The sequence below is a fragment of the Chaetodon auriga genome, chromosome 6 (assembly GCF_051107435.1).
Source record: "Chaetodon auriga isolate fChaAug3 chromosome 6, fChaAug3.hap1, whole genome shotgun sequence".
Lineage (NCBI taxonomy): Eukaryota > Metazoa > Chordata > Actinopteri > Chaetodontiformes > Chaetodontidae > Chaetodon > Chaetodon auriga.
The window spans coordinates 22128696-22156189 of record NC_135079.1 but is presented as its reverse complement, the minus strand read 5'-3'; the positions used below and the strand labels follow the sequence as shown (position 1 = coordinate 22156189).

Here is a 27494-nt window from a genome sequence, read left to right as displayed (position 1 = left end):
CCTGCTGGCTGTTGTTGATGCCTGAAGTTGCTGTTTGGACACTGTGTTGCTCTTATCTGCTCCTGACATTGAAGACACATTAAACCCGAGAAAGGGACACGGTGGGCATTTACCGACTGACGAGCTTATGAGGAACAAGGGAAGCGTCTCGCAAGGAGGACTTTGAATTTGCGCACTAGCGGCAGAAGAGCTAGCTCCAAAGCTTGAACCTTCGGTGACAGAAGAAAGAAAAACAGCAAAGACAGCCGACGGCTTGGCGTGCTTTCTTTGTTTATGTCGTGCCAGTCTGAACCGCGATATTAATTTTCTTTGTCTTTAATTAACATATTTTTCTGCGCGTACGTTATTTATATTTATACTTTATTACAATTACGCGGAGGGCAGCTAGCTCGTCAGCTAACGTTAGCCCATAGCGCAAAGAAACAGTCTTGTTGTCAAGCTTTGATGCTTTCGTAACCGCCCGACAGAGACAGATAACGATAGCTAACAGAGGGAGAACAGTCGGGTTTGGAGGAATAATTTTCGTGCCTCTGTGTTTTGTTTTGTTTTGTTTTTTTTTATTTGCTGTTTGTCACTGGATCAGGTGCTCTGTTGTACTGTGACACAGGACACAACACTGTAGCCGAACAAGTTGATGTTCACTCGCTAAATTGAAGCTTGTTTGAGACGTTTGTGGCCGGCGAGCAAGTTTGACTTATCTTTTTGTTTATTCCTGACTTTTAATCGAGTGAATTCAGGATTTGTTTTTTTTTTCTATTCTGTATCGATCTTAAAGCACACAAACAAGTAAGAGGTTAACTGACAGCTGGCCTTGTACGCTTTAGGTTTGCTAGCAGGTTGCGTAATTTGTTTGTGATCAAGCTGTCAGCTTGTGCTGGGTAACTTGTTAAACTGTTATTTAAAACTTGTGTATCTTTGTAAGTCTTAGGTGGTCAGTGTGTTCAGCCTTAGGCAGCAGGGTGGATGTCATTTTGAATATTCAACACATTTGATTATTCTTCTTTGGTACCGTTTTAATGTCCACAACATATGATGTGATTAAGTCGTTTGTCTTTACTGTAACTCGCAGACTGAGTAGCTGTTTGATGCTCACACTCATGAGTCTGGTAGCTGTAGGAAAATAAGTAGATAGAGTAATGAATTAAAGTAGCCATCTGAAACTCTTGTGAGACAGTGCTGTGTTCAGGGAGAGACAGGTGTGGAGAAAGGGTCCCTCGGAGGGTCCCATTGTGTCTTGAGGTGAGGTGAGCTGCCCCCCACTACTTGCCAATGCTGGATCTGGAGGTGGTGCCTGAGAGATCACTAGGAAATGAGCAATGGGAATTCGCCTTAGGTAGGTTGAAGAACAACTTGTTCAAGTTATGAGCACATAACACACAGATGGAGAAAGTGAATGAGACCACGAGTCATTCATTAATGTCTGAAGCCACATTTCAAGTTATTTTCCTCTCATGTTTGTGTTATTGTTAACGCTCTGGAAGAAATACGGTTGCTTGGCTTCATTTGTGTGTGTTTTGACATGCATGCATCTTCAGGGATGCCATTGGCCCAGGCCATCTCTATTCTGCAGAAACACTGCCGCATCATCAAAAATGTCCAGGTGCTATACAGTGAACAGGTAAGATGGCCAAATGTGCTCTCACACACACACACACACACACACACACACACAAACACACACACACACTTAAATGTAATTCAGCTTGTTTAAGAATCCCCTTTTTGGGCAACAGTACATGTTTTGTAAGTTTTTTTGAGGATGTCCTGTGTGTCACTTTACAACCCCTAATATTTACATTCTACGGTCAATTGTAGTTAGATTTCTGTATATTAGTTTATCAGAGATCAGAGAATTAAAAAGGATTAAAGGATCTTAATCAAAACATTTTGTGTATGTTTGTGTGTACTGTATGCATAGAATTCGTATAGGCTGAAAAATCATTATCTGATTTTTATTTATTTTTTTAACTCAGATGTCATCCTCAGAAATCAAGCAACCACCAGGCTGGATTTAAATTACTTTCCCAGGTTCAATAGCTGTGACTGAAGTCAGTCGGGGAAGTTGTTTTTAAAAACACTGTGATTAGATTCATGATTTATTCAAGAGCAGCTGGAAGCAGTTGTTGTTGTTAACATGAATGACACAGTCCATTTTTTTGTCCTGTGTGAACATGTATGTGCAGTCGTAGTCCTGGTGTATGCCTTGTTTCCCTGACTTTCAAAAACAGTTGATTCTGACTGTTTGCCTATCTGCATATCTGGTCATGAGGGCATATCCTCCCACCACTCTGTTAATTAACTGGTTTGTTTATCTCCCCTCCAGACGCCACTCAGCCATGACCTCATACTGAACTTGACTCAGGATGGGATTAAACTGCTGTTTGATGCCACAAATCAGAGACTCAAGGTGAAAATTGTTGATTTTTTCAGGGGAGGGGAGTTTAACTGGTGGGCGATGTGATAGAAAAACTGTCAGGGAGTCGAAGAACCAGTGGTGTGTGGGCACTGAGACTCAAGCTCAAAGAGACTTAAAGAGAGAGATTCAAAGAGAGAGATCCGCAGTGTGGTTTCCGTGCCTCCCCCCCAACCAAAGGTTTTAAAGAGACTGCCTCTCAATAAGGTCAGGGTTTGGCTGTGATAATATGTATTAGTTGATAATAGACAGGAATTTCACAGGGATTGAATTGAACTTGGAGTCGAACACCCATATTAATGAGAGAGCAGCAGCTTAACCACAGTTGCAAAACTTCCTCTCATTTCTAGATAATTGGCAAAGGCGTTAGACTCCCCCAGCCCTGTTAATGACCTTTAACAAACCATTTGCTTTGTAGCCACTGTACCCTAACCGTCTGTTTTTCTGAGTGACAGGTGATCGAAGTGTATGACCTGAGCAAAGTCAAGTTGAAATACTGGTGAGTAGAAATATATAAGGCTTTACAAACCTGTTATTTTGCAAGAATGAAAGCCATCTTAGACTCTCAGCCCTCCCTCATAGCCCTTATTATTGACATTATTTTCAGCTACAAGTCAGAGCTCCTCACAGATAGGCATGCAGCTGCTGAGTGAAAGACATCGCAGTAATGGAGTCCGCCTGTTTTAATGTGTTTCTTAAATCCTGTGTGTGTGATTGTCTTTCAGTGAAATCCATTTCTCTGCTCTGGTAGTATCTCATCCGTTAATGCAGCACAGCCTGTATGAATGTTAATAGATGTAACATTGGCTGTGTGTGTGTGTGTGTGTGTGTGTGTGTGTGTGTGTGTGTGTGTGTGCATATATATATATTGTGTTTCAGTGGAGTCCATTTCAACTCTCAGGCCATTGCCCCCACAATAGAGCAAATAGACCAGTCATTTGGAGCTACGCACCCAGGAGGTACTTTACAAAGCACAAACAGACTTTCACAAATGAACGTCGCCATTTTCAGCTCAGTTCTCTCTTTTGTGAAATCTTCCTCCTCTTCCTCCCACTCCCCACAGTCTACAATGCTGCAGAGCAGTTGTTCCATCTCAACTTTCGAGGACTGTCCTTCTCCTTCCAACTGGACTCATGGAACGAAGCTCCGAAGTACGAGGTGAGACTGTCTCCACCGATTTGCTTGTCAGCCTTTGAAAGAAGGGCTGAGTGGTCTTTTCTTCACCACCCAGGGGAAGCAGGGCAGCCTTGTGACTGAAGTGGTTACCCTTCATATGCACAGTCTGAGGTCAAGCCCTTTGTGTGCCTCGAGCATGTGCCTGAACCCCTGTCAGCCTGGTGTTGTGTGATGATAATAAATGATGTGGGACTTAACAAAGAAACCAAATGCATGTTGAGAATGTGATTGTCTTGCTGCTTCTTTATATTTGAGCACAAAAGAGGTTTTTTTTTTTTTCTTGAATGTCTCTGACAGATCCCAAATGCACCAAGTATGAATTCCAGTCTTGTACTGTTGATTCGTCAAAGACTCCTTTCAGTGTTATGTAAGCAGTAAGAATCTGACTGCAGCAGGGAGTTGAGGGACTTGGGTTTGCTCCGGCAGCATGAGTCCATAATTACAATTCTCCAAGACAACGCAGACGCCCAACAGCTTACAATTCTGATTTTCAAGACAAACTGCATGTTTGTACATACTGTCAGTAATATCAAGCGTTAGGTTTCTGCCTTTGTGGCTTTGCTTTTGGACTGAGGTTTGTATAGTCAGTCAGAGGCTCTTGTGGATGCTTCACTGTCTGGACTGTGCAGCTGTGGATCTCTCGTGTGATGCGCATCTTGAACCAGCTGCTCTGCCGTCTGCTCCATTCTGCAGCTTGCTGCTGTGAAAGCACCCATGTAGTCATGGCTTTACGGCCGCCTTTCAGGACTTAAGTTCACCTCAGCTGCCTTCACACCCCATCCACCAAGTTTTTGCAGCTTGTCACATCTTTTTGGTTAAGCCGTTTGGCTGCTCCAGCATATCTGTGATGTGAGTGTATCTGCGTTGATTATTTCTTGAACCTCCAGGTCTGCCTGGAGCTGCATGTTGAGTTGCTCGAATGGTTTTGCCTGATATGCTGAAACAACAGTTCATGCTCGCTTGCTATCTGTTAGTTGCAGGTGTAGTTTCAGCTTCTAGTTTGAGGCCTGATATTTACATTTCTTTATCTAGAGCTCCAGACTCAGCTGCAGTTTGTTTCCTGTTTGTCCTGAGCATCAGATGGCTGATGGATGCGCCTGAGATTCTTTGTGTTGTTGTTCAGAGCCTTTCCCACATTTGTTGTGCTTCTTTTTCCTGTTCATCTACACAATAACGCCAAATAGAAACATCCTGAATTTGTTACAGTCACAGCATTGTATTTTATAATCTCTGAAGAGGTGATCACTGTTTGCTACTGTTTTTTGAAGAATACTTTTAACTAAAAGCAAATGTAGTCTGGAAACTTTCCTAAGGCAGATAAACCTGACAAAACTAGGGATATGGTTTTGCAAATTCCAAAGACCCACTCAGTTTTGCTTTGATTTAATATCAGAAAGAGTCCTGTGTAGAAATTGTGCATGTCAGAGGTCATGAATGCAGTTTGGAAATACACAAACAATGAGAAACAGAAATGAAGTAACCTCTGCTGAGTCACAGTGGATTTTCGTGAAACACTGAACCTCTCGCAGATAAAAAGTTGCTATCTGACAGGGACACGAGTTGGATTAAAATGTAGTGTCACCAATCAGTGCAAACATTTGTGTTTTCTCCCTCTGGAATGTGGGTATTTAGGTCAGTCAGTGTGTTGTGACACGTTTCACTCCGCAGTGTTTTATCATACATGGGAAACATGCATTTTTTTAACAGATCAATTTGTTGTGCAGTGTCTTCTTAATATGTGCAGTCTGTTATGTGCACACACAAACACACGATGTACCGGTCCTGTACTACTCCCAGCTGTTTTGCCTTGGCAGCCTAACTTTGCCATGGGTTTGGCCTCCCTGCAGATTCCACACGGGGCCATGGTCAAGAGGATGCACATTTACACTGGCAACAACCTGCAAGAAACAAGGTAGCTGCACACACACAAACTAGACTTCACAGAGTGGACATGTCTCCACCAAAGAGTGCTTAAAGGTTATTGTTTTAATGATCTTTGTGGAGGAACATGATTCAACCTGCTCACAGTGAAACATCTCCAAACTAGCTAAGAATGAACTGAAATGTGTGAACATGCTTTTTTACCACACGTTACTACAAAATGATCAAATGGGACCAAAAACATAACTTGTGATATCGTTGCTGCTTTGTTGTTGTTGTTTGTGGATTCATGCTTTTTAGATAATTTAGTGAAGACAACAACAAAAAGCCATAAGAAACAAATAGACAACCTCAGAAACGAGGGACATGCGCACACACACACACACACACACACACACACACACACACACACACACACACACACACACACATACTCTTGTTCTCTCTGTCCTCAGAGCTCCGGTGATGCCGTTGGCTTGTTTCCTTGGTAACATCTATGCAGAGTGCGTGGATGTCCTGAGAGACCGGGCAGGGCCTCTGGGGCTCAGACTCCGCCTTCTCACTGCAGGTAACAAACGTCTCGGTGTCTGTGTGTATCGTGAGGACTGCAAACGAAGATTTATGAGCAGACTCAAGGTGTTCCCGACGTGTCTTCTTCACAAATCCTCAAATCTACATTTTGATTCACAGGGTGTTTCTCTCGCCTCCTGTCTCTTCTTGACATTTCTACCACTGTTTGTAATTCTGCTGGAAAACTAGAGATTGACACTGAACACAAGTTTGGAAACTTTTTGCATTTTTATTGAAATAATAGCCACATTGTTCATGCTACATTTGTCTGTCTTCACCGCAGATGAATCTTTTTAACTGTGTGACATGGACAAACACACATTTAGCTGCAGGTGACAGGTATATCTTGCTGCATGGTAAACAGAAGAACAGTCCCCTCTCACAGAGACCATCACTCTCTGTTATTGTCTGACCTGCTGCTGGAGTGTTTGAATTATCTGGAGATTGAGTGCTTTCCTGTTCTTTGGTAATGGGTGATACAGGTTGTGGTCCTGGTGTGATGGCTGACGCTAAAGTGAGGTCCCTCGAAAGGAGCATCTACTTTGGAGATTCCTGTCAGGATGTACTGGGTGCTCTGGGCTCACCACACAAAGTCTTTTACAAGTCTGAGGACAAGGTAGATAAACTCTGTTCCTTTGAAGCACTGAAAGGAACATGTTGTTGTTGTTGTTGTTGTTGTTTGAACTAATGGTATAATCTTTTTACTAAGTTCTCTAATCCACATCCTATAATCTATCGCAATGACAGCACAATTATCCCCCCTGGGTTCATAATAGAGTCTTTTAATCCAAACTAATTGGATCTATTACCTACCAACCAGCTACTCTTTGCATGTTGAAATGAATCAGTAGTGCTCAGTAGTTTGAGTTCTACCTCTTGAATGTGGGATCACAAGAAATCAGTGATGTACAGAACTATCCATTGATAACTCATTATTTGAAAATAGATCAATCATAATCAGAGAGTGGCGGCACGGTGGCGCAGCAGGTAGTGCACGTGCCTCACAGCAAGAAGGTCGCTGGTTCAATCCCTGGGTCGGGCAGGGCCTTTTATGTGTGAAGTTCGCATGTTCTTCCCGTGCATGCGTGGGTTCTCTCCGGGCACTCCGGCTTCCTCCCACGGACCAAAAACATGCTCATTAGGTTAATTGGTGACTCTAAATTGTCCATAGGTGTGAGTGTGAGTGTGAATGGTTGTTCGTCTGTCTGTGTTGCCCTGCAATTGGCTGGCGACCGGTTCAGGGTGTACCCCGCCTCTCGCCCATTGCCAGCTGGGATAGGCTCCAGCCCCCCGCAACCCCGAAAGGGATACGCGGGTATAGAAGATGAGTGAATGAATAATCAGAGAGTGAATATTGGATTTATTCATCCAGTGGCCAGACACACGACTTCACATCAGTGCAGATGTTTCTCCACATCTGATGACGATAGTCAATTGTAGCATTAATGATGAAAACGTATGTAATGTCATTTATCCTCTGTGAATCATTATGTGTCCTTTGTTTTTATTTCAGATGAAGATCCACTCTCCATCACCTCACAAGCAGGTTCCCTCTAAATGTAACGACTACTTCTTCAACTACTTCACCCTCGGAGTGGTACGTGAACTCATCCGAGGCTTATTTGTTTGTAGAACTCTGTAGAACTCATTGTGTGTGTTTTGGGTGTTTTTTGTTTGTTTTTGCATATGGTACAAAAGCAGTAATAAACACCGTGTTCTTATCATTCTCATTCTTATTTTTCAGGACATCCTGTTCGACTCTACAAGTCACCTGGTTAAGAAGTTTGTCCTCCATACCAACTACCCCGGACATTACAACTTCAATATGTAAATATCTCGCCGTCTAGTTACTTGTTTCTGTGTCTTTCCATCGTTATGATTCCTTTACCCACTTTTTCTCCACCTTTCTGTCTCCCTCCATCCTAGTTGACAATACTAATATCCTCCATGTGTAATTATCTACACTGTTATGACCACGAACCACAACAAAGAAGGGAGACACACAGCAAACTTGGCAATAACACTGAAAAAGAACTGAGAAAATCTCATGTTGGCAATTCTATCTCTATTGTTACCTCTTACACTGCAGGGTGTCTGTCCTTAGGTTAACTTTCTGTGCTTTTGATTGTGTTTCCTCTGTCATCACAGATATCATCGATGTGACTTTAAGATTCCACTTGTCATTAAGAAAGGTGAGACGGTGAGCCCTGCATGTCTCAGTGTAGATGCATGATGCTGATTTTCAATCTTAAATCTCTGTTCTCTGTGTTGTAGAAGGAGCTGACTCTCAGACAGAGGACTGCATCTTAACCACCTACAGCAAGGTCAGTTATAGACAGATGTTATAGACGTGTTACATTTTGTCAGAGACCAGAGCTTTGTTGTAAATTCACAAGGAGGCGCTATGGTAGGCCTGACACCACCTGACACGGTCATAGAGTTCTACCTCTTTGTTGGGCATTACGGAGTTGTGACTTTTCAGTTGTTTTTCTCTGGTATCACTTCTCCTAAAACATCTCCACATCACTCATAAACCCTTAGTTTGGTGCCATGAATGCTGGATAATGGGACATCTGTTTCAGACTGTAGCGACAGTTCTCTTCTGATGTTTACAACAGAGGAAGTGATGTATGAAAGCCTTGTGATAGCCACTAAAAATATCCCAAAATGTGCCTCAATTTAGCTCAAAGAAAAGTGTTATGGAGATGATCAGTGGCTTTTCGTGAAAGCAGGATACAGCATTTGATCTTTACTTCAGCAAAGATGTACAGTCTCTGTCTCCTTCATTACACAGCGTATCTGAATGTATTCTGCTGCTGGAAGCTGCCCCATCACCTAGAAGCTAATACGACTGTGAACCCTTTTATACAGGTCCTCTGCCCTCATGGACGAGTCAGTGTTGGCAGTGGATAAACAAGCTTTTTTATCTTCTGCTAACTGTTTGTTTCTCTGTCAGTGGGATCAGATTCAGGAACTGTTGGGTCACCCGATGGAAAAACCTGTAGTGCTCCACAGGTACATACACATGCTCTTATATATACACAGACCACAGTGTTACATCCCTATTTTAAATGTGTCCCACAGAGGTCTAAGATCATTTTAATGTTGTTGGTTTACCAAATTTTGTCCGAATAAATCTATCTGACATTATCAGCTGTTTGTGTTTGACAGGTCCTCCTCAGCCAATAACACCAACCCCTTTGGCTCCACCTTCTGCTTTGGACTGCAGAGGATGATCTTTGAGGTCAGAATGTGCATGTCTCTAGCTTTGGTTAGCACTGTTCACAAGAATAGGAAGTGTCCCTCTAAAGTCTGACTCTCTATGTGATCAGTTTTACCTGAGTTAAATTTGGAAGCTGGATTGGCAGATTAAGACAGGAGTGAAATTGAGGATATGGTTGAAACGGAATTGTGTCTGCTTTGCCTCAGTTAGCTTGAAACTGAAAACTGAAAATTTAGTTTGACCTCGGTATCTCTGAAAAATTCCCCTCCATACCTTTTGTATGTGGAACACACTCTCCCTGTTTCCCTCTTTCTCAGGTGATGCAGAATAACCACATAGCATCAGTGACTCTCTACGGTGCTCCGCGGACCACCAGTCAAGCCCGACCTGAGTCCAGTAGTAGTTCCCACTGAACAAGTAACCAGAACCACGTCCCATTCTGGCCTGTCCTGAATCTAGTACCTCTACTGACTGAACCTCTAACCCAGAGCCAGATTCTTAACCAAGCAGACATAACCCAGAACAACAACGTCATTCTTGTCCAGCTCAGACGCTACAGAACAACCAGAACCCAGAATAACCAAATCAACTTTTCCTGGTGGGTCCGAAGGCTTACTCTGTCAATCAAGACACACCCAGCCAGTACAGTCAACCCAACCCAGACTGCCACAGCAACCAGGATCCAGTGGCATGGTCGCAGTGCTGGAGCACTGAAGCTTTGACGTGAAACCAGTGATTTCACGGTGGTGCTGCAGACTGACACGGTGAAGAAATCTGTGCACCAGAAGAGCTCAGCTTGTTCAGACTGCAGTCTGGATGGTTCCGCCAATAAGACGTAATGCAGCCTGTATATGACAACAATCTCCATAACATTGTGGTGGTGAGAGTGTTTAAATATCATCCACAGCAAATCTTTGTCAAGTGTTGAACATCAAACAGTGTGGACTTCAGTATGACCGCCAGTGAAAACTGCTGTGGCCAAACTCTGGCATGTCCCACTGAATACACATCAACCAACCACACTGCCAGCCCAGCCAGTACCGCCTGTCTTCCTGCCACAACTTCAGGACCAGACCCGACTGGCTCAAGCGAAACCCGGACACATGTAAACCGCAAAGAACCAAACCAGCTCAGCCCAGCCAAGAGCCATCAGAGCCAAACACACCAGAAGCTGCAGAGGACTGTAACCAAAAACAGGAAACACGAGAATCCAGATTTTGTCACACAAGAGAAGACCCAAACACACTCAGTGTTTGGAGACACATGAGGTGCCAGAACACACCCACGAGAGCCGGGTGACCAGATACGAAGCCGAACGATCCAAACATCCAACATCAGCTCACTTCCTCCCCTCCCTGCTCACTCTCCCTCCACTTTTCTTCAGTGGTGCCCACAAACACACACACATACACACACACACACGCACACGCACACTCAAGCACACAGCAGTAAACATGCAACAGCTGTTGTTGTTTGCAGCTCTGGACATTGGCGTGTCTGTTTCCTTGCTTACACTCTCACACACACACACGCACACACACACACACACACACAAATAAGCATCTGCATGTGATAGGCTGCTGATTTTTGACTTGACATTTCAACAGACTTTAATTCAAGCACACACAGCATTTCAACCCCTTCACTACTATACTCACATGTATTTCTAATACATGAAAGCTGGTTTGTCTTTTTAGCCTTTTTAAAGCGCGATACGACACAGAGACATGCAGGCATGACACAAGGATTTGCATGACCTTAGCAGACGTTTTTCAATGAGAGGAGACTTACTAGAAGCACAAACTGTTGACCCGTTCTGTTTATTTGATCCTGCATGTTGTGAGGGGACTTTTGCACACAGTTTTTTGCCCTGCTTCACTCATTCACACCATTTGCATTGTGTTATTATTTTTTTTTTTTTTAAGCAGTTTTTACATTTGCACTAATGCACACCTTTTTACTTGATTGGTTGACTGTGCCCTATCTCAGAGATTGATTTGTGGAGACATTTGGAGAAAATAGCCGTCTGTGTGTGTGTGTGTGAATGTGTGTTTTTATCCATAGGTCTGGGCCGAGGAGAGGTCCTGCTGTGGTGCATGGTGTATGCAGTCGTGTCCTCTGTGTTACACTCTTCTCCCTCTTTCCTCTGGGCTTTCTCCATCTCTCCCATCTGACTGATGCATTGCAACTCGTCCCTCAGCAATGTCTGCGTTCATCTGTTTGTTGAATTGCCAAATGCTATAGCCAAAGACGTTTCAGGATGATTTCATTTGATCCGCTGTCTTGTTCGAACTTGTGTCGTGTGGTTGCCGCCTCCTTTCTGTTGCATCCTTTGTTTCTAATCTGCACATCAAAGTCATTGCTGTGGTAAAGCCTCTAAATTCAGCTCCTGGTTTCTCTTAACTGCCGACAGTAATTACACAAGACGTGAAAAGCGGACTTGTGTGAGCGTTTTGAAGCCAATCAGCCTGTCCTTCATCTGGATTGGTGGAGACACATTAACAACAGTAATAACTAGTGTCATCCCTCTTGTGTCTCTGGTATGGTGGTTATTAGAGAGCTGTAATTTAAAGAATTACCATTGTTCCTCTGTGGATTCAGTACATCTTAACCCATTAAGGAGGTGGAAAGAACATCAGTCATTCCTTCATCATAACGTGCTTCCGTCTCCCTCCCAATGTATGAATTAAAGATCTTTTTAATGATAAGCATTTGAATAAACTGTGTATTAATTTTAATACACATATTCTTATGTATCGTCCCTTGATACAAATGCCGTTTGTTTATTATTTTTTTCACTTCACTGCTAAATTTCTGATTGTTTGTATCAACATGTGTGAAGGCGTCAGGGTTGGAGTCAGAGCCCGTGTTCATGGGGAAATGTTGGAAGTGCTGACTGGATAATTTGGACCATAAAACGCCAAACCAGCTGCTTCTAAGTGACTTTTGACATCCAGTCTGACTTCACTGTGGTATCCTCATTGGGTATGTGTTCCTTAACAGCCGCAATGGACGGAATTGATTGATTGTATTCCTGTAAATTAGCTTTAGACCAGAAGCATCCTCAGCTGTACTTTAAAACAGTTTGTCGTTATATTGTCAGCAGAAAGCAAACATTCATTCTGACGTTAAAGAGCAGCTAAGAAGAGAGTTTCTGTGCTGAGTGAGTCCAGTCAGTCAGGCTGTTCTGAGATATTGTTGTGTCGGGCCCTGACGCTTAGAGTTGATGTTGATGTACAAATGCTGTAAATAGTTGTGTGCTCTTATTCTGCTGTCCTCTTATTAACATGATCTTAATGGCTTGGCACAGACACAGCTGACTCAGGCTCTGGCTGAGTATCTCAATATATCCTCCTTGATTGTGATTGGACTTAACTCAAGAGGAGGCATCTGCTCACGGCTGACTCATTAACAATCACTGGATTTTATAAAAAATTTTTTTTCCATTTCCATACCACTCAGTATTGATGCTCATGCAATGCTAAGGCTGCACGTCCACAGAAGTGTTGGGTGTCGGCAGAGCACCCTGCTTCAGCTCTGTTTGACCTGCTGCTGCAAGTTGTTCACAGTTGATCCCCCAGAAACAGCATCACATACGCAGGGAAGCAGTAAGCCTTCACATTTGGACTGGAAGAGATGTTTTTGTAGAGTGGACAGAATCTGATTTGGAGTCTAGCATTGGCATGTTGCTAGATTATACGTCTACTTGTTTACAATAGAAAAAAATATCTCTTTGACTGCAGCTTTCTTGTAGTCAGACGCCCTCCTAAGTGACGTGATGTGGTTTCTGGAAACAGGAGATCCGATTGTTTCATGGTCTATTTTCTTAAACTGGGATTCCAAAAGCGAGAGAAATTTGTGAAAATGATTTCCAACAAATTAACTCATTTTCTCATTGGGGTTCCCAAGTTTTAAAATGGTTAAGAGCGAAGATCCATCAAAGTCTGATGATCACAGAACCGAAAAGTTCCCCACTCCTGTTCTGGTTTGTCCACATCTCGAGCTGAATGAGGAAACAGATGTAAAATAACATGAAAGCTATATTCAAACATTTTCCTCAGCTTGCTTTTGTGCAAGTAAATATGAGAAAATCAAGAAAAAAGAAAACGCAAAACTGTTGAACATTGTGCCTCATCTCCCGCCGAGCCTGTCCTTGACTTCTGTCTCTATCTCCTCTGTAAAAAGGAATCTCCTTGTACATACGATTTGAGAATGCATTTGAACTGCATCATTGTACAGTACGTATGTGTGTGTGTGTGTGTGTGTGTGTGTGTGTGTGTGTGTGTGTGTGTGTGTCACTGAGCAACAAGCTAACATGGTCTAACATATCAGTCATTTTAGTTTTCTTGTTACCTGCAGAAAATAGCAGGTTGGGCTGGGTTCCCCAAAACAAAACAAGATGTTTTGTTCTGTTTCTCGGTTTTGTGTGTGTGTGTTTGTGTGTTTGTGTGTTTGTGTGTGTGTGTGTTTCTAACTACACCAGACAACCATTAACTGCTCATCGTAGTTACAGTGGAATGCATGATTTCAGCAATGTAATTCTGCAAATAAAAGCACGGTTGTCCAGAAGATGGAATCAGATTTTCATTAAAAGCAGAGGGGAAAGTATTCTCTGCCTCCCTCTCCAATCTGCTGAATTTCAATAAATTGGTCACCACCCAAAAGATCTCAGAGCTAACTTGAGGTTCGCTTCAACGGGAAGCAGATGGGTCAAAGATGATATGAAAAAACAAGCTGTACAGATGGCAGATACATACACACATACATTAATGCCCAGTTAGTGTAAGTCCAGCACGGTGCACACACTAGATGCCGACATATGAAGAAAGATTCCATTCGTTAAACAGCTTTGGTGAACCCAGCCCAGCACCGCAGACGGTCAGTGCTGTGACGATGCATTGTTACTGAGAGACAGACAGAGGAGCTCGAGGGTGCTGGGTAGTTAATCTCACCCAAACTCAGGTGGACATATGACATCCTTGTTTTTCTAAAATTTCTAAGACTGAAAAACAAGTGAAAACTTCAGTCCGGAGGTCTGTGTGACTTTTAGATTCCACTTTTTCCTTTTAATGTCATTGAATGCAGGAATGAATGATTGTCATAATCAGATTATTGTAATTTATAACTGACAGCTTCAGTTCAGTGTAATGATAATCTCATATTAACGCTTTGTATTGTCTGTTCTTGGTACCATATGTTCTGTTGCCCATCTCACATATTCTCCTCCAAATATTTTTTGTGGACATTTTAAGCCCATTTCTGGAAATGGGGCAGTTATACTTAATTCAAACTTGTGAAATTCATTGGAATGTGGCATTTTATATTTTGAATACTATAACTTTGTGTATGAAGAAATAAGTAGATTTATTCAGCATGTCCACTGAAAAAAGGCAATAACAATACCATGTAGTGCAAAGACGAGGATTAAGTCGAGTGAAAGCTTTGCTCCAGCATATTACTGTTTGATGATGGTGGTTGAGATGAGCTACTGCTGTGCGAGCTCGAACAACTAGCAACATTTGGACTTTTATAAAATCAAACGCTCACTGTTCATTGACTTCAGAGTTCATTTTCTGTGTGTGCAACCAGGATATGAAAAAACAATAAAAATGTAGATGTGAAAAAGATTTGGAGGTGTTTGTTTCTTAGTCGACACAACCTTGAAATGAACTCACAACCAGAACGACCCAGTTGTGTTTGTTCCTTTTTAGTGTTACTGTTATTTCTACTGTAACAGCTGGAACTGCTGTGAGCTGGAATGAGCTAGCTAGAAACACAAAACTTGGCCCAATAAATGGACATGATGTGCATGATGAATTTTCCACCATTTTGATTTTTTTTTTTTTCTTTCTGAAAATCAGTAATATGAATAGGACTTCACCGAAAAATGGGTAAATGAAATGACCAGTATCAGGATATGAGACTTTGGTCATTTGGCACAGCACTATTAGCAAAGCAGCATTTCAGAGTAGACCTTTAAAAAGTAACTAAAAGTCACTAGTCCTTGTAGGAAGTCTGTTTTCCTCACAGGAGAAGATTCATCTGTTAATAACACTGAGTGGAAATGTCACATTTACACACACCAGTCTGATCAGAAACTCTACTGTAACCATAAACAAATCCTTGATTTATGATACATGAAGTCTAATGCTGTAAATCATCAAGTAAATACTATAAATCATTAAATAAAATACTGTATATTGATGAAATACTACAAATCATGAAATACTATATCAAGTAAATACCGTATATCATGACTTAAAGCCCTGTACATGTGATAGATCCTTTGTCTGTGTGGACCCAGCAGTCTTCTTCAGTCTGTCAGTGCAGTGGTGAGTAAAATGTGTCCAGTGTCTCCTGGTTTGAACGTCTTACCCTGCTGGGTCCTCTCTCTCTTCTTACCATTGTCGTTGTTTTTCACATTGGATCCAAGCTGAAATCACTGAACACAGATATCGTATCGTACTCCATGAGTGACAGATGATTTTCTTTGACCGCAGAAACGGTTCTCAGGTCAACTGGTGGGTTGATGGAAAGGAGTTTCTGATGTCTTGGCTCTGGCCAGCATATATATATATATATGTGTGTGTGTGTGTGTGTATATGTATATATATATGTATATATATACACACACACACGTATATGTGTGTATGTATATATGTGTGTGTGTGTGTGTGTGTGTGTGTATATGTATATGTATATATGTATGTGTATGTATGTATATGTATACACACACACGTATATATATGTATATATATATACGTATACATGTATATATATACACGTATGTGTGTGTGTATGTGTGTATGTATGTATGTATGTATGTATGTATGTGTATGTATGTGTATACATACATATATATGTATACATACATACATATATCTACACACACATATTCGTGTGTGTGTGTGTGTGTATATATATATATATACACACACATATATACATATGTGTGTGTGTGTGTATATGTATGTGTGTGTGTGTGTGTGTGTATATGTATATATATATATGTATATATATACACATGTATATGTGTGTATGTATATATGTGTGTATATATGTGTGTGTGTGTGTGTGTGTGTGTGTGTGTATACGTATACATGTGTATATATATACACGTATATATGTGTGTGTGTATGTATGTATGTGTATACATACATATATGTATACATACATACATACACACATATATATATATACACACACATATACATATATACATGTATATATATACATATATGTGTGTGTTTTATATACATATATACGTGTGTGTGTATATATATGTGTGTGTATATGTGTGTGTGTGTGTGTGTATATATACACACACACACACACGTATACATACATATACATATATATATATATAGACAGTCAACATTCTGGAATAGATTTGTCATCAAGTCATCGAGTTGGACCACCTCTGCATGTTCCCCAGCCACACCCTCACTCTGAACTAACACTCATAATTTAGTGATCCTAAAATTAAGCCACGAGTGTATTTTTACATACTTGTTGAGCATTTTCAATCTACTTTAAGTGTACTTTAGTGTACTGGAGAAAGAAAAAGGGAATGCCACTGATGTTTAGGGTAGAGGCAACATCACCCACTCCACTGACTCCAGCAACAACATGCAGGAGGATGTCAGGTGAGTGAGAGTGAGGAGGAAGGTGGTGATGATGGAGGAATGCAAGTGTAGTAACCTCACCAATCCCACTGCACACAGTGAGGTGTCAGAAGAGGATGGAAGGATCCAGCATGGCAAGAGGACGGCCGGTGTTGATGCCAGAGCACCTGAAAAGAAGTCAAGGTGTAGCATCAACAGCACCATCATCCTCGTCTCCTCCATGGGGATGAAGACAAGAAAGGCCAGTGATGATTGTGAGGCACCTGAAGAGAAATGAGTTGCAGCTCTGAGTCCTCAGTGTCAGCCCAGCACCTCTGAATCCTGCACTGACATGGAGGATGTGAGTTCTGACGACAATGGAGGTCACTTCAGCCAGAACGTCAGCAGCGCCTCAGCCGAGGAGGAGACAGTCTATGAGATGTCCTCCTCAGGAAACACAAGCAGAGGTAAGCTGCTAGTGGACAACAAAGGGACTTTCATTGATTTAGACGGCATGACATTTCATGTTGATCTCAGGAATGACAAAGTTTAACATAAAGGAGAGGAGGTTTGGACGTAGAAATGTAAAAAAAAAGGGAAAAAAAGTGTGTTTTAAGCACATCTCGAGGACAAGCACCATCAGCTCGCTCTCTTGGCTGAAGGAGGCCACAGCTCAGAAAATCAAATCAGATCATTCATCAGCAAGTTTTACAAACACATGTTCACACACACGTAACATTCACTGATGCTCAGGAAGCACCAACCAAATTATTTGTATTTCTGTAATGCAAATGGGTATCAAGCACATTCCCAGTGAGGCTGTGTAGTTAGAAATTTGATCTGATGTTCTGAATGATTCAGCTGGACAATCCACTGATGTGTCCCTGCTGGACCAGGAGTTAATACCGGTTTTGGAAAGACAAGTCCTCTCCTGATGTTCCTTCATTCCTGCGGAGGATCCCTTTATGAAGATGACACAAAGGTGTGAAAGCTGGACAAAGAATGTTTCAATGTGTCAGCTTTTTGGATTGTATTCGATCACAGCTGAAACGCTTTATTTCTCACAGTTTTTTATTGGTGGGTTAAGATTTCAATGCACAGCATCAAGGCCTGGTCATACAACAAAGTGACACAGCCAAGTTTTTGCAAAATAGGTGGTGCTGGAAACTGGGTGGCAAAGAAAATTCTTGCAGTTGATGAACTACTGTAGCTTGAAAGCTAACGGCTAACAAGATAACGTAATAGCCAGTCACACGGTTGGAAAGCTTGTTAGCTCTTGCTGACAGGACAGAGAGTTTTTCAAAAGAGCTAACAGCCGTCAAATAGCTGGTCTGTAAAGCAGCTTGTTTCATGAAGCAGTTGACAGAAGTGGTGAAATAAAAGTGGTGCAACACAACTCACAAGCTACAATAGCGTCCTCCCACTTAGACTCTCCAGCGCTCTGTTCTCTCAAAAGTCAGCAAGACAGCTCGCTATTTAGTCCATAACACTTCATACAAAAGATTAGTGTGGATTTACTTCAGCACCACTGACAAATCCACTAATTGCATCTATTCCTTTGACATGAACACATTTCCCATCAAAACCCTTTTTGTTTTAAATGCTGGCATGACTGGACCTTTACAAGAAAGTCGAGTTCATGAATAAAAACCACATAGAGCTCGTTTATTGGTATATTATTGGCGTATTGTACACTGTCACATTATCATCATTGTGTTGTTTATGAGGCTTTAGCACCCTGTTGAGAATCAGGAGAAAATACTGGCATACTGGGCGCGATCTTCTATTCATTTCTGAGTGGACATGAGCTCTTTACCACCATGGACTTCATCCAAGGGCACCTTCAAGTTAACAGCGAACTGTCTATAAGATACCTACACCCACCCCACACACAGGAAAGAAATTCTATTCTTCAGATTTTTTTTCTATTGTATCACTGCAACTGCCCACTTACACCTCGGACATCCTGATTTCTCTCTCGTTTCTCAGAGGTTAACACCTTGCTGCACATGTGTCTGGCCACAAACCCTATGGAGCGAGCCACCGCTCAACCTCAGCCCAACACCTACCTGAGGCCACCTCCTTAAGTAAGACACTGAGGGAGGGTCCTCCCAACATTCCACAGTCGTAACAGCATCACGAATAATAAAAGTGCATTGACGAGTTTTAACAGCATTTATGATGTGTTCTATAGCGTGCCATTTTTCTCTGCAATGTCCATTCTTTGCTCTGGATCCTGTCAACTCTGTTTCTCATCCTGCTGAAATACTCTAGAGCTCACCTGACTTCTGTCTGCTGTGTGCCCTGCTGGATCCTCTCCCTCACAGTAATCACTGGGAGGAACCTGGATAAATAACAAAAACAAATAAAATGAAGGTAATCAATTGGCGTTATGATGTTCTGTATCAACACTCGAGCTCTTCCCTCCTTTAGATCCTGTTGAACCTCAGCCGTCCGTGTAGAGGGGACCTCTCTTTGAATTGCCACTTCCAAGAGTTCTTCCCAATTTCCTCACAGACTCATGATTTGGGGGTTTTTCCCTGTCTTCTGAGAGAGCTTGGGCTGGGTCGGGAACCAATGCTGAGGTTGGACTGAGGACTACAACACTGTATCCAATAGTGTACTGTTCAAATAAATTTATCTTCCTTTGACTTTGTGTGTGTGTCTCCATGTGTGTGTGTTTGTGTGTGTCCATGTGCATGCTATGGTCCCAGCTGGTTCCCACTGTGCAGCTGTTTTCCATTTAGACTTCAGTTATTGTTCCTCCAGGGAACAGATAATGCGACCGTCCATTTGTGCTTCTATCCAGCATAAGGAAGTGAGGTACATCTCTGCAAGTGATGCACGATGAGAAGACATAAAGTCTCTTCTGTCTTTCCACTCACGCAGTCCACACAGCCATAAGTAGCCCTGGCTGTCCACACAGTCCAATGAAAGCCAGAACATTATTAATGCTGTTGTCTCAGGCATGCATATATGGGGTTAAACCAGTTAACCGCTTTTTATGTCGACCTTGTGGACCTCACTGTGTCTCTGTGTCAACAATTAGAAAATATTACATTCTGTCGATGACACGTGCAAAAGTCCAGAGAGTCCACACAATCTCGTCTGTAAATCAAGGTGTGGTTGTTCACAAACTCTGTATGAACACACAGATGGCCAAGCCTAAATTCTCTTTGGGCTTCCTTAGTGAAAAATCTGAAGCACAATTGGCCCTTGCCAATTCATTTCCCCAAAGATGATCTGCCAGCTTAGATAAAGTCTCATATGACTCAACTGTGCTTTTGAACACATCACAAACCTTGTTGGTCTTGTTGCCAAGTTGGCCACAGATCCTTCTTTCTAACCATTTTGTTCTCACTAGAGCTCTTGCAGATGCCACTCGGCCCAGCAGAGAGTCACTAATGCGTGACAAACACCTGCTTCTCACCGTAGTCCGTCTCTTCTCCCTCAGTTTCGCTCATCCGCCCCTTCCACTTAAAGGGCCAGGACGTCGGGCTGGTGCTATTGTGGCAGTTCAGCTTGGGGTCGTGCAGGAGGTTCCACATGAGCCAGATCTGAGGAACGTTGAGGCTGTGAACGACCATGAGCTCCTTGTAAAAACAGGGGTCAAACGTCTGCAGGTGGGGCGCTGCAGAGGGTCTGGGAATTCCAAAGGTCCGAAAGCCCTGGTGGCGTGACGGCTTGACACCGATCAGCTGGAGGCACATTCCCAAAAAGACATCATCGATGGGGAACAACTCCACCTGGAAGCAAATAAAAAAATGGGTAGATCAAAGAATTTTAAAAACAGACATAATATTAAAACTGTCCAACTTTGAAGTACCTGTTCACAGGCAGAGCTTAGTCTCCGAGCCGTATGTCCTGACATGACAAAGCCTCCTCCTCCAGCGTAATCAGGGTACAAACCCACGCCATAAACAAACTCTGGCACGTAATACTTTGAACTGCGCCGACGAATGGGTTTAGCATGGATAATAATATCACCCACAAACAGATCCTCGTCTGGCTTTTGACCTTGCAACATCTCCAGTATATTCTCCACATTAACATACACATCAGCATCACCCTTGAAGATGAACCTGTGTGAGAAAAGATAACAGGAAAAGCATTAGATATAAGTCCCATGAGGAGGGAAACAGATCAAGTCTTGATTTAGTTTTAGAAACACTGACTTGACACTGGGACAGCTGCTGTTAACCCATTTCAGAAAATGTGTTTCCTTCAGTGTCAGGTTGAAGAAGGTGTCTTCAAAGTCCCAGAGCAGGATATCCCTAAAGGTCTGACTCTCGTAGGTCAGGAGCCGATCCCAGAGAGGCAGAGCGGTCCGATTCCTGGGAACCCCCAGCAGGAAAACAGTACGGATGGAAACACCATTCTGGAAAAGTCCCTCTTTACCCCACGTCCGACGCACCACCTGAAGATAAGTCAGTGCAGAGAAAGAGATTATTTTGTTTCATTTTTTTTAAATATTTAGACATTCAGCAGGTCTGAATCAGTATTAGCATTCACTTGGAGATGTATTTATGTACACCTGACAAACTTAAGTCCAATATTCACTGTCCTGTCTGCACTTTAGGGGACAAAGGCTACAGATGCCTAAGAATGCCCAGCTTTTACAGAGCTGCTTTAAACTTTAAAGAATTCAATATCAAAATACAGAAGAACTTCTGTACTGATTCACAGTAAATTTTACACAAGCAACACATAATGTTTTGGCAAAGACCTACAAACTATAAGTTGGCATATTTTACCTGACGTTTATCAAAATCTGCAGTGACAGATTTCACTGCAATGAGCATGTAGGGAGCAGCAGCAGACCCTTTGCTTCCTCCTCCTCCTTCTTCCTCTTCTGCTCCTCCAATGTGACATTTCTCTGGCTGGTCTATGAGCAGCTTAAAGTCTCTGTTGTCCTTTTCTCTCAGATAGCCCTCAAAGTCAAATGGCGGCATTGTGGGCAGGGGCTTGGCGGCGGTCTTAGTTGGCACAACGTTTTTCCGTCGCGACTTGGATTTCCCCTTAGATTTGACCTGAGGTTTGGACTTGGGCTGAGGAGATTTAGACTTGGACTGGGGCTTACAGGGAGGCAGCTGTGGCTCTGCAGGGCTGGATGGGGACTGCTAATTAGGAGACATGATATGAGACAGAACAAATAGGACATTTATTATAACACGTAAATGTCATTATTTGTATGTATTTATGAGCACATAATTTATCAATTTATGTGCAAAAAGGCTTCTGAGAACCTCAAAATGTTAAACAGAAATATGAAAGCTAAAAAGCTCAAAATGAAATTGACATTGAAAAACAGCATCATAATTTCTGTTTACTCTGTTTCGTGTTTATCTCTTCCTGGTTCTTTATAAAATGTGCTGGACCCTCTGTGAATCAGTACAGATGGACAGTCACACACCCGTAAACACAAACATATGGTGTGTACATACACGGACGCACTCAACATATGCAGTGTGAATATTAATGCAGCACATAGTTGTACAGCAGCAGTAGACGGCATGTGAAAATATCTCTGCTCTCGGTGAGATCTCTCTGTGAGCACAGAGAGCATCATGTGCTCATACTGAAAGTGAATTTCTCTAATCTTAAAAATGAGCACCAGACTGACAAACAATGACCTTCTTGTAGCAGCTTCAGGTCAGCAGATCACACTCAGTCCGAGTCCAGTTTGATTCTGATTTGTCAAATAATCCTCCCTCACATCATCTATCACAGTCTCCATCTCTGCCTTCACCTGCTACAGCAGCTGCGTCTAACAGCAGTCGCCCTCTCCAATTCAGGTAAAAGCTACCTTATCTAGCATCAGAACGCATACGATATATTACAAACCCATCTGAAATTGCAGATCAGTTATCTTCATTATACACCAACCATTTCTAACTTCTAAGCTGTGCTGTGGCTGTACTGAAAAGCTGAATTAAAAGAATAATAAAGTCATGTTTTCCTCTCAAAGTAAGGCAATGTACAGGGTTCATCACACTTATTTTTTAGTTCCATGTCCTCCTCATAACTTGCAACATAACAGACGCAATGATGTTGATAGTGTGTTCAGTTGACAACTGGTTACTATTTGTCCTCGTTGACTTCTTGTTGATCCATGCAAAATTTCCAGTAATGCACCAGTGGGTCCTGACACGGTTGATCTTGGCTGCATTAATAGATTTTTTAACCACATATTATCACATTATGAAGTTATTATGAAGAACATCTGAGTAAACAGCTTCCATTACACACCCACCAGACACAGACCGACATTAGCATTCATTTGAAGCTGTTTCTGACACCCAGACAATTTAATACTCACTCTCCACTGGAGCGTTAAAGAGAGATATCTTTCTCTTTAACGCTCCACTGGCTAGATGCTAACTGTGCTGGTGATAACTCTCTTGAGTTTATCACTACAAGCAACACCTTCCACATTACACATGGCTCATAATACTCTTATACCTGCATGCAAACATGCACACACACATTCATAAGTTGAATCAGATCAGGTCATACCCCTGGAGACTCCTGGCCTACTCTGGCCTTGCTGGCACCCAGCAGGGTCCTACTGGAGCTGGTGGAGCCATGGATTTCCAGCTTCCACATCGGTCTGTCCCACCCAGAGGACAGCACGACCTGGAAACAAGGGTAGGGGTTGATGGGACATGGAAAGTGGACAGCTGTACTTTTCAAGAAGGAGAACATTTTATTGTCTAGTTAAGACTCATATAAAAATATTGTTCTTCCTCTTCTGCTGTGATTGGTTCCAGCCTTACCTGGCGGGCATAGAGCAGCAGGCAGAATAGCACCAGTAGCAGCATCGTGCACATCACATCTCCTTTCACATGGAGGATCCTCCTCATCGTCACCATCTTCCTCAGCATCTTCTGAAGACGCAGACGTCAGTTAAGTATTGAACAGGAACACATGGGCAGTTCATGCTGCTTTTCAGACAGCAGTCAAGATTAACACAGAGCTTTGCAGAATTTGATGAAAAGATGTGGAGCTTTTCTTTCCTCCTCTCTGCTGCATTACTAAATATCATCTGAAGCTTTACTGCTTTTCTATAGAAATACATCCCTGACGTTCTTGCTTTTTTCACACTCAGACATGTGCTGTTGTGCTCTCACCTGTATCCTATGGGGCTAAAAAGCTGCTCTGGGGGAAAGCGACTTAGAGTGATTTGGTGCTGTACATGACACTCATATCACTGGATGTGATGTCCATCATGTCTGCCTCCATCCTCACCTTCTTCTCAGGCACCAATGGGTACGAGCATCCTGGACAAAACCAACAATCAGGTATCAAAGTGGGACAACAGAACAGGACAGAAATAACAGAGAAAGTGGAGTGATTTTAAGTGAATTTGAAATACAGTTTAATAAATATCAATTCACTCTGATGCTCCCTGTTGTAAAGAGGATGTTGTTACTTGTCCCTTCTTCCATTATTTTGCTTTAAGGAAGATAAAATGTGCTGGAGGTCTAAGCTCTGATTTGAAAACCCTCTAATCTTGTTTAAATCCATAAAAATCTCCTTTTGTGGCAAGCTGTACTGAGAATACGATGGAGCTCAGCGACACGGTGGAGATACCCATGGACATCTGGAAACACCCACCTTGACACTGCCCACTACTCATCAACAACACAGCTGTAAGGGTGGTGGAGTCTGTGAAGCTTCTGGGTACACAATCACCAGCCAGCTGAAATGGAAGCCACACTCATCTCATGTCATCAAGCGAGCTCACCAGAGGATGTTCCTCCTCAGACTGTCCAGTAAATGAACACCTCCCTGCAAGTCTGCACCCACTTCTACAGAGAGACTGTCCTCACCTCCTCCATCACTGTGTGCTACCCCACATCCTCTGCCCACACTGGACACAGCATCATGCAAACAGCCAGGCAGCTCACAGGACAGGGTCAAGTGCCTGTGAGTGTTCTGCATGATGCCAGAGCCGGACCCATCACACCTCATCTCAATGCCTCTTCAGGACGTTTCCATCCAGCCGCAGGTTCAGCACCAGGACCACCAGACATCCTGGCTCGCTCCCTCATCCTCCGACCGCCCACCACGCATCATAAGCAGTCCTAACTGTACAAATTCTATACAGCCCTCCACATTTTATTATTCTCAAATGTATATAATAAATGTATTTAACTTTGTTCAAAGTAACCTTTTAATTAACACTCTTGCTTCACTGCGTTGTGTCACCAGCTCATGCTCATGTGCACATTGTAAATTTGACGACTGAAGTCCTGTTTCTGAAATTTCCCATCGATTCAGCGCTCAGGAGTGGGAGGGTTTTGAGGCTTATGTAAGTGAACATGAGGGTACCCACTATTTCAAAGAACATTGTGTCCCAGCATTCAGCAGACATCCCTAAATACCGCTGCCACAGAAAATTCCCTGTGATCTAATCGCAGCTATTCGTCTCTGTCAAAGAGCGCACATTCCAGACCAGCGGGGCCGATAGCGCCGCAAACTTTACACACAAAGTAGGCCTGACAGTTTTTCACCAGATACACTCCGCGTGTTTTACAGCATTAAAACAAGCCTGCCTGTTTTTTTTTCATCCTAACACGTATGAAATGTTCCCTCATGAATGCTGCTCATTCAAACTTACCAGAAGAGACGGAGGAGGAGGAGGGGGTCAAACTGAAAACATCTGTGCCGTGGATGTCTGGAAGTCCATCGCAGGCTCGACTCCGCGCACTTTTCGAACGTTTTCTGAACTTTCCAAAGACAAACGTCCCCTGGGATCAGACGGAGACGCTGGTCCTTGCTCTATCCAGGAGCGTGTATCTGTGAGGAGGGACAGGAGATATAACATGACACACTCCCCTGTGTGTGTCTGCCACCTGGAGCTGAGCCCGTCTTTACGAGCCGCTGCGCTCATGATTGCCTTCATGTACTGTCGGAAATATAAACTACGCCATCAACGAAATAGCTGCAAGGGTTGAAAATTACAAATTAATTAGTGATAGCAATAAAATTAATGATTCATTCTCATGTTGGCTGAGTTTTTCAGGAATTGTCTTACACCGCACAGTCAGTTTTAGGTTTCACATCTCTGCCAAAAAAGTGAGAAAAATGATACTAATAGTTAAAACACTGCAAGAATGAGTGTGTCTGTATCATAGATTGTATGAATGGTTGAGGGAGCTTCCAGGTTTGTCTATAAAAGTGGTATATAGTATATACCTGATAAACCATTTAACATACCTAGTGTTCATTCTCTCACTAGTCTGTCAATCCAAAGTAGGTTACCCGAATATATGAAAATTAATGAGCCATAAGTTGTAGTCAGCGGTGGAGATAACCAGGAGCACTTGAATGTAGCATCTTCAGCCTTTCGACTGACCACGTGACTTAAACTGGAGCGGAGCAACTAAAAGCCAGATGCCAACACAGCAACTGAGGAGGATGGAACAGGAAGAAAGAGAGACAGAACTAAAAGCGGAGAGTGTGGAGTTGAGGTTATAATAATGAGACATGTCTTTTTTTGGTTTGTCTCCGCGAGGGAGTCAGAGCTCAAGGCCAGAGACAGAATCCCTAGAGGTTGCACAGATCCTGGGTATTGGTCATAGACTGTATGGCTAATGAGACTTCAGTGGTCAATGGTTTCTAACAGAGGAGCCTCGTGCCCTCCACTTCAATGGCAGTGTCGTTGATTTCTGGGCCTGGCTCTCCAGGAAGACGAGACAAAGAGAGAGGAGAGGGAAGAGGAAGATGAGATGAAGATGAGAAAGGGAGGCTTAGTGTAGTGGCTAGTCTGCAATGTTTTTATCTCTATCCCAACTTGTCAATATCCACATTCTAGGATGACATGAGACAGCTTGGGGCCAACAATAACAACAACAACAGCAAACAAGAAAACAAGCACGTTCCTCAGTCGTTCACTCGTTCATTATTTCAACTGAACACTTCACAAAAAAAAGAAAAGCTGCATATAAGATGAAAACAAAAGAAAGGAGGGGAGGGGAGAACACACACTGCAATGACTTACAGCTCACAGTTGTTCTCTGCTGAAAACATTGTCCTACAATAGTTTTCAATATGTTTTGACTCCAGGTGGTGATCAGCTGACAGCTTGGCTCCTTTCATCACCATGTCCAAGATGTATGGCGGCGGATTCAGATCAACTGGGGAAAACAGGGGAAATTCTTTTGGTCTAGAGCTCCATACATGAAGACACCGCAAACTCCACAGTAAAATAGCTTTGCAATAAGACCACAACATAATCATAATAAAACACAAATGACAGTTTACATTAAAATTACATTAAAATACATTCTGTGCTACAATTTCTTGATTTTTGATGTGGCACACTCTGTGAAGTTAAGTTTATTTCCACATACTGGCAAAATGTGTGCCATGGCTGCAGGGATATGACAGAACAAGTAAACTGTTACGTATTGTAACTAACAATTAACTGCAAGAGTTGTCACTATTGGGTTTAACCCTACGCACATGTGCAATTGTGAAGATTTTCTTTCCCGCAAATGTACACTGTAGAGTTGCTTCTCCCAGTTTTTCACATACAGTAAAAACAACAACATCATCAGTCCTGAGCTTTGCTCTGAAAAGCCAGTATTTTCTTTGGCTAAAGTTGGTGGAGCAAGGGCCA

The 27494-nt window shown here is 42.6% G+C and overlaps 2 protein-coding genes across 5 annotated transcripts; one reads left to right on the top strand and one right to left on the bottom strand.

The window, feature by feature from the left end:
• Window positions 1-14890, top strand: phaf1 (phagosome assembly factor 1). Of its 2 annotated transcripts, none has more exons than XM_076734140.1 (16): window positions 1-1333; window positions 1536-1618; window positions 2324-2407; window positions 2869-2912; window positions 3293-3372; window positions 3477-3571; window positions 5437-5501; window positions 5926-6038; window positions 6523-6656; window positions 7554-7637; window positions 7785-7867; window positions 8189-8232; window positions 8315-8364; window positions 8997-9055; window positions 9212-9284; window positions 9581-14890. In XM_076734140.1, exons 1-16 carry the CDS (start codon window positions 1270-1272, stop codon window positions 9674-9676), a joined length of 1251 nt encoding a protein of 416 aa, XP_076590255.1. In that variant the 5' UTR covers window positions 1-1269; the 3' UTR covers window positions 9677-14890. The 2 variants fall into 2 exon arrangements, with proteins under 2 accessions (XP_076590255.1, XP_076590254.1); XM_076734139.1 differs by having other exon boundaries at window positions 5404-5501.
• Window positions 14891-17927: 3037 nt separating this feature from the next.
• Window positions 17928-25718, bottom strand: b3gnt9 (UDP-GlcNAc:betaGal beta-1,3-N-acetylglucosaminyltransferase 9). 3 transcript variants are annotated; one of them, XM_076732027.1, is made up of 9 exons: window positions 25491-25718; window positions 23998-24147; window positions 23644-23754; window positions 23384-23503; window positions 21622-21987; window positions 21043-21284; window positions 20694-20949; window positions 20298-20613; window positions 17928-19211 (listed from the first exon to the last, which is right to left on the bottom strand). In XM_076732027.1, exons 3-9 carry the CDS (start codon window positions 23749-23751, stop codon window positions 19198-19200), a joined length of 1422 nt encoding a protein of 473 aa, XP_076588142.1. In that variant the 5' UTR covers window positions 23752-23754; window positions 23998-24147; window positions 25491-25718; the 3' UTR covers window positions 17928-19197. The 3 variants fall into 3 exon arrangements, with proteins under 3 accessions (XP_076588142.1, XP_076588139.1, XP_076588141.1); XM_076732024.1 differs by lacking the exon at window positions 25491-25718 and having other exon boundaries at window positions 18985-19211; window positions 20287-20613; window positions 23998-24122; XM_076732026.1 differs by lacking the exon at window positions 25491-25718 and having other exon boundaries at window positions 18985-19211; window positions 20287-20613; window positions 21622-21984; window positions 23998-24122.
• Between the last annotated feature and the right edge of the window lie 1776 nt (window positions 25719-27494).